Here is a 6689-nt window from a genome sequence, read left to right as displayed (position 1 = left end):
TAAGATATGTCCAATCATGCGACAATGCAGCTGACCTCTTCACAAAATCACTTCCGACTGCAGTATTCAGAAAACATGTTCGTAACATTGGAATGCGTCATCAGAAGGATCTATGACTGCTCATTCGAGGGGGAGCTTACGTAGTTGTACTCTTTTTACCTTACTATGGTTTTTCCCATTGGGTTTTCCTAGAAAGGTTTTTAACGAGGCAACATAGACGTTAAGCGAGAGTGGATAGTGACACCGGTCCCCAAGGGGGAGTGTTATGAAAGATTAGCCGCAAACGTTGAAAAATATAAAAGATATGGGGCCCGCTGCACTATTTGCACAGTGAATTTCTCTTCTATATAAACGATCGTTTCGATCGATTGTAAACACACCATTCCTTCTTCTTCTAGTAACACATCCTCTCTTGCTATCAGTGTTATCTTCTCATACGGGTATAAAATTTTGCCCTTATTTAAATTTCTTCGATACAATAAAATTCTAGTTTTTTTATAACAACATATATATATATTTGCTTTTATAAAAAAATTAGCATGTCTTAATTTTTATCATATCAAAACTATCTATCATACAAGAAATTACTGTTTGTGAACGGAAAACAGGTAAATGATGACATGGCAGGACCTGTGGACACCATGGACTACTCCACGTGGGAAGATTAAGTCTCTGTTGCATGCTTAGGACCCACCAATCACGAGTTATGCCGAAAAGTTTGGAGAAGCGGTTGCTGTTAGCAGTTTAGTCAAAGCCATCGACTCAATGGACAAAAATATATTTGTTTTTTCAATATATTTGTTTTTTTCTTCTCTTTTTTTTTTAAAAAAAAATTGGCCGAAAAGAAAAAAAGGTTAATTTGCTGAATGCCGATATTTGAGGAAGTATTAGAGCATGTTTATCTCTAAATGGGTTTCTTAGGTTTTTTTCTTGTCCAAAAAAAAAAAATTAAAAAGTAAATCAATCGCGGGTCGCCACGAGTTAGTGGGATCCGCGAACAATGTAAGAAACTCACTAAAATCGGTTTTTAATTAGTAGTTTTTGTAACCGATTCTTAAAGATTTTGTAGGGGTCCACACATTAAAAAACTCACTAAAAATCCCGGATAAACATGCTCTTAGTTTTGTAGTAAGAAAATAAAGAGAGATAGGAAGAAAAAAGAAGAAAGAAAGGAAAATGTTTAGCTAGTGAAATATAATATATATTTTGGTTATTGATTCAAATTTTCCAAGAAAAAAAGGTAAGATTTTTCTTTGACAGGGTTTTATTTATACTATGCTTTTCTTTCCATAAAGTACACAGTCCTGGAATTTCTCGTTTGGTGGTTTGCAATAAGAGTTTCTGGCATCCAAAAATGCCATGTGATAAAAATTGTCAAAAATGTAAAATGTACCTCATGCGACCGACATTATGCTTGGTTTACATAAAGTGCTAACTTACTGAAAAATGATCGATATAATTGAGATTGATGCAAGTCTAACATGAACTTATGTCTAACATGTCAATAATTAATTTTCATTAGAATGTTCTAATAATCACTCAACTCATACATGAATTTATAATCTTGACAAAAATTGTTTCAGACTTTTCTCAAAAAAGAAAAATTGTTTCAGACTTTGGTCAAGCGTAATTAGCCCAACAGATGACAGATCGCTAATATTAATGATCCGAGAAGAGTGGGTTAATGTAACTGGGACAATTATTTGCATATGATACTATTATGCCTCGTAGGGATCCACATGTTAGGTAGAGACACTCTCGATTCGTTACACGTGAGGTGTCGGTTCAGAAGTTTGCTTTGAACCATGCATAAATGCCCTTTAAAAAAAAATCATGCATAAATGCCATGCAACTTGACGCATATGTTATTACCTTCTTGCAGAATCACATATATACATATGCGGGTGTTACGTATATATATATATATACCTGCTCCTTGGCTATCGAACTGATACATTATGATTACGTTTGTTCAAGTTACTCTAAATACGTATTCTGACGAAAAATATTGTTTTATACACAGTACATACGTAGAACATCGGAATGCTGTTTTAGTGCATCAGATTCAAATCAGGATCTGAAAAATGATAATTAAAAGTTCCTATCAATTGTGAATCGAACAGTTTAAAAATAGTGGTCATGAGAATATTTTTTGAATAGTTTAGTCCTAACATCACGTTTTTATGAGGTTTCCTTCTTGTAGAAGTTACTAAGAACCCTATTCAGATTCTTTATATATAACTTCATAACTAAATCCTGATGCATGCATGCGCGGGGGACATAATCAGGACTCAGGAGTGGACACAATTAAATATTTCATACCAATGAAATATCATATATGGTATTCCATTAACTTGGATGGTTAATAGATTATGGATGAATATGTTTCTCGCAAAAAGGTTTTCTGCAAACCATTATTGGATGGAAACTTATGACGGAATCAAGCCGTATAAATACTTTGCACACAACAATGAGTATATTAGTGATGAACTACTAAGAGCGTGATTATTGGGGATTCTTGGGGTTAGGTTTTTTTCTTAACTTTTAATTAAAAAAAGCTAAGAACCAGTTTTTAAATAAGATATTTAAGAGCTGATTCTTAACTTTTTTAGTTAAAAATTAAGAGACGGGTTCTTATATTCCGCTAAGAACTCTCCAATAATCATGTTCTAACCCACGTGGCATTCAATAAATTTCAACAGCTATATATAGTCTATAGACTGTAGCTTAAAGAAACTAACTAATGAAATGCTTGATGCAGTTAAAAGAAACTTTTTGTCGTATTAATAAAATTACATGTTAGGGGTTATAATAGGCTGATGCAATATTAAAGTCTTAATTCGAGCTAGCGTGATAATTTTTTGTTCGATATTCTTTTTTTAAAAACACATTATGAAAATCCCAATTGTACTATGTTAAAGAATATGGGTTTTCGACTGTATATCGTACTTCGTTTTAGTGATTACGAAACAATGGAGACAAATTTTACCAAAAAAAAAAACAGTGGAGACAACGTATTTATGGAAAAAAAAGAACTGAAGATCAAAATATAGAACGGCCGATGTCTTCATACAAGAGAGAGAGAGGTAACTCTTTTTGGATAGGCCTCACGAAGAAAATTATATTCAAGGGAAATTGAGATGTGTGTATATATGTACTTGACAGTTGACATATTTCCGTTACTAGATTTGGATTAATTAGGTTTTCTATTATACGGATACATTATTTTTTGGAACTAAACAGTGTAACTTTTTGAAATTCATGATACATAACAACTAGACGAAGTAACAAATTAAATAACATTTCTAACTTAATAATTTATAACAAATATCTTTGCTAAATGATAAACCTGATATCAATTAGCAATATCATTGCTAAATAGTTTTGAATTAGAACTCATGATTTCAAACACAAGTAAACTAAGAAAATAATTAACAAGTAGACTAGCATATGAAGAAAGTGTTTTTATTAATTTCATAAACCATAAAATCATATCTCAACTTTATAATTTAATACATGATATCTAACTGCCAGTTTGTCTAGTTTCCTTATAACATCAAGATAATAAGAAATTTGAAACAGAACAAGAAAATTTATATGTTGAAAAAGAAATAATCGTTCATTTCATTGATAGAAATTTGTTACTCCCTCTATTGTGTCGTTTTAGGTTTCAACACACGGATTAAAAAAACAATTAATTTTGTACATTTTCTATAAAAAATATTATTATCTATACAAATAATCATATTTCAACCAATTAAAAAATAAATTTTGCATTGAAAATCGAAAAACGATATTTACTTTGTAACGAAATTTTTTTTCTAAAAAGATGCTTAATATGAAATGGAAGAAGTATTATATTTATCTCGAGTACAGGAAGATTACTAATAAAAACAAATTAGAACCAGCAACAAAATAAGAATAAATATTAGAAAAGGCATATAGTGTTAATGGGAGGGGACCACGATGGCGGTTGCCGGGAACGCTGCAACGTTAAATTGAACTTAATGATCGGTGAGAACGGAAAAGCCGCTTTGTGGGGCCCACTAACCATATAGGAGTAGTAATCAGACCCACACTCAAATGGGTTCCAGCGTTCACACACACCACAATATCTGAATTTTCTTTTTCCTTTTTAGCTAAGTTCAAATGTTGTTCAAAAAATTAAAGTTGTTGTTTTTTTTTCCTACAATAATTTGTAACTATAAATACAGACCATACCACACTTCAGCCTCTGTCTCTCTCAAGCCCACACACATACATTCTCACTCTGTTTTCACAACTCAAATTTCATTTTCTTTCTCATTCGCACACAATGGGTAAATTGTTTAGTTAGTTAGAATTAGTGCATAAACACACTTATATGTTTCACATATCCTTATCTTTTTTCTGTTCCTTTTGTTGTTTTCAGTAAGATTCATTGAAGAAAACACAAAACATGTGGACAAAGAAACAGGAAATAAATCAAATACGGATGTAACGACGGCAAAGAAGAAAGTTCTTCAAGATCTTATCATCAACAATGGAGGAGGACTAATCAATTCATGGGTTGATTCCATGAGAGCTTGTTCTCCTACTCATCTCAAATCTTTGATGAAACAAAGCTCTTGGCTCGTACGTATATTAGTCAATGATTATCAAGCTCTAATTTATGTTGGTTTTTTTTCTTATAATAAATGAAACTGTATAATTTTGCAGAAAGAACATCCATCTGCTTTAGAAATGTTCGAAGAGATTCTTCATGCTTCGGAAGGAAAACAAATCGTTATGTTTTTGGATTATGATGGCACTTTATCTCCCATTGTTGATGATCCAGATCAAGCTTTCATGTCTAAGCAGGTTCATTTCTAAAACCTAACAAAAAATGTACTTATTGAAAGTGTTTTGGCTTATTCTTTTTTGGGTCTGATTTTTAGATGAGAAGAACAGTGAGGAACCTAGCAAATTGTTTTCCGACTGCCATAGTTAGTGGGAGATGCAGAGAAAAGGTATATAAGTTTTCAAATAACACGATCTTATTAGTAATGATTATATATATATTGAAGCTAATTAAAATAATGATGATACTTGTCAGGTTTATAATTTCGTGAAATTGACCGAGTTGTATTATGCTGGAAGTCATGGAATGGACATCAAAGGGCCAGAGCAAGGCTCCAAGTATGAGGCAGTAAGTTTTTTTTTCTCTATACTTTTAACATAAATAATTCATTATATATTTTTCTCAATTTTAATTGTTATTGTATAAATTACAGGATAAATCTCTTCTTTGCCAACCAGCTACAGAGTTCCTCCCCATGATCGACGAGGTCACATTCTCCTTCATTCTTCAGTCTACTATATTTGAATAATAGGAATAAACGAATTTATTGTTACTAACAGTATTTTATATGTTTTGGTTCAGGTGTATCAAAGATTAATGGAGAAAACAAAATCAGCTCCCGGAGCCAACGTAGAGAACAACAAGTTTTGTGTCTCTGTCCACTTCCGACGCGTCGATGAGAAAGTACGATAATATTCTTTTTTAATATTCCATTTTATGCAATAAAAAATAATATTAACCAATCAGTAAATTTGTTTATATACTGACAGAACTGGAGTGATTTGGCTAATCAAGTTCGATCAGTAATGAAGGACTACCCCAAGCTCCGTCTTACCCAAGGAAGAAAAGTAAGATACTAACAATTAATTAGTTCCTACTTTTTAACGTGACTAGAGTTTATTTTCTTAATTAACGGGTTTATGTTTTGGTATGATCGTTCAGGTTTTGGAAATTCGACCTATCATTAAATGGGATAAAGGCAATGCCCTCGAATTTTTATTAGAGTCACTTGGTAAAATCTTCATTGAATAATTAATTATGAGTAATATGATTAGTGTTGAGATCAATGGCTATTAATTAAATTAGTATTGGCTTGTGTAGGGTACGCTAATTGTACCAACGTTTTTCCCCTTTACATCGGCGATGATCGCACAGACGAAGATGCATTTAAGGTACATATATATATAGAACCTCGTAATGACAGGAAGATTCATATTTTAAAAATATTTTTCGATGATCGAAATAAATTTGATGTTATAGATACTGAGAGAAAGAAGACAGGGTCTTGGCATTCTTGTTTCCAAATCTCCAAAGGAGACTAACGCGTCTTACTCTTTGGAAGAGCCTGATGAGGTAAATTGATATCTATAATTCGATATAAATATTTAGTTCATATTAAGTGTTTTACAAGTCCTTAAACAATTTATGTATATTGTGCACATAGCTGACTACATTTTTTTCTTTCTAACAGGTTATGGATTTCCTGCAACGGTTAGTGAAATGGAAACAACTGAGATCTGGAGCATGATTAGAGCTATAAAAAAAAAGAGATATCTTTTTAATAACTTGTTAATCCAGTTTTTTTCCTGCTCGTGGTGTACTCAATGTATCTTTCACAAACAAATTTGTACTGAATGCAAATGTAAAATTTCTTTTAAAAATGTAGATCCATTCTCAAAGAAAACATTTTATATAATAATCGATCATATATGGAATTATATACAATTTATCTCTGCGCGTGAATATATATACTTGACTTATATCTAGATGTCATCATGATTCTCAAAATAAAATGAAGCTAGTATAAGTATTATTTTCACTTCATTTAAAATTTTAAAAGATAAGTCCGCATTTCAATATCTTCTAATGA

General features: G+C 31.7%; 1 protein-coding gene across 1 annotated transcript; it reads left to right on the top strand.

Annotated features, from left to right (window-relative positions):
- The first annotated feature begins 4245 nt into the window (after positions 1 to 4245).
- On the top strand, positions 4246 to 6357 carry LOC106343794 (probable trehalose-phosphate phosphatase H). The gene is made up of 12 exons (XM_013783107.1): positions 4246 to 4319; positions 4412 to 4614; positions 4699 to 4839; positions 4917 to 4988; positions 5075 to 5167; positions 5253 to 5306; positions 5402 to 5503; positions 5590 to 5667; positions 5762 to 5831; positions 5921 to 5991; positions 6080 to 6172; positions 6291 to 6357. The coding sequence occupies exons 1-12, from the start codon at positions 4316 to 4318 to the stop codon at positions 6345 to 6347; spliced, it is 1038 nt and encodes a 345-aa protein (XP_013638561.1). The 5' UTR covers positions 4246 to 4315; the 3' UTR covers positions 6348 to 6357.
- Positions 6358 to 6689: the final 332 nt, after the last annotated feature.

This window comes from Brassica oleracea, chromosome C1 (assembly GCF_000695525.1).
Source record: "Brassica oleracea var. oleracea cultivar TO1000 chromosome C1, BOL, whole genome shotgun sequence".
Taxonomy (NCBI): domain Eukaryota; kingdom Viridiplantae; phylum Streptophyta; class Magnoliopsida; order Brassicales; family Brassicaceae; genus Brassica; species Brassica oleracea.
This window is presented reverse-complemented; position numbering and strand designations above follow the sequence as displayed.

Bases quoted from the DNA above. Each gene is read 5' to 3' on its own strand.
- LOC106343794 (XM_013783107.1), top strand. The intron at 5,307-5,401 runs GTCACATTCTCC...GTTTTGGTTCAG, and splicing joins TCCTCCCCATGATCGACGAG to GTGTATCAAAGATTAATGGA. The intron at 5,832-5,920 runs GTAAAATCTTCA...TGGCTTGTGTAG, and splicing joins ATTTTTATTAGAGTCACTTG to GGTACGCTAATTGTACCAAC.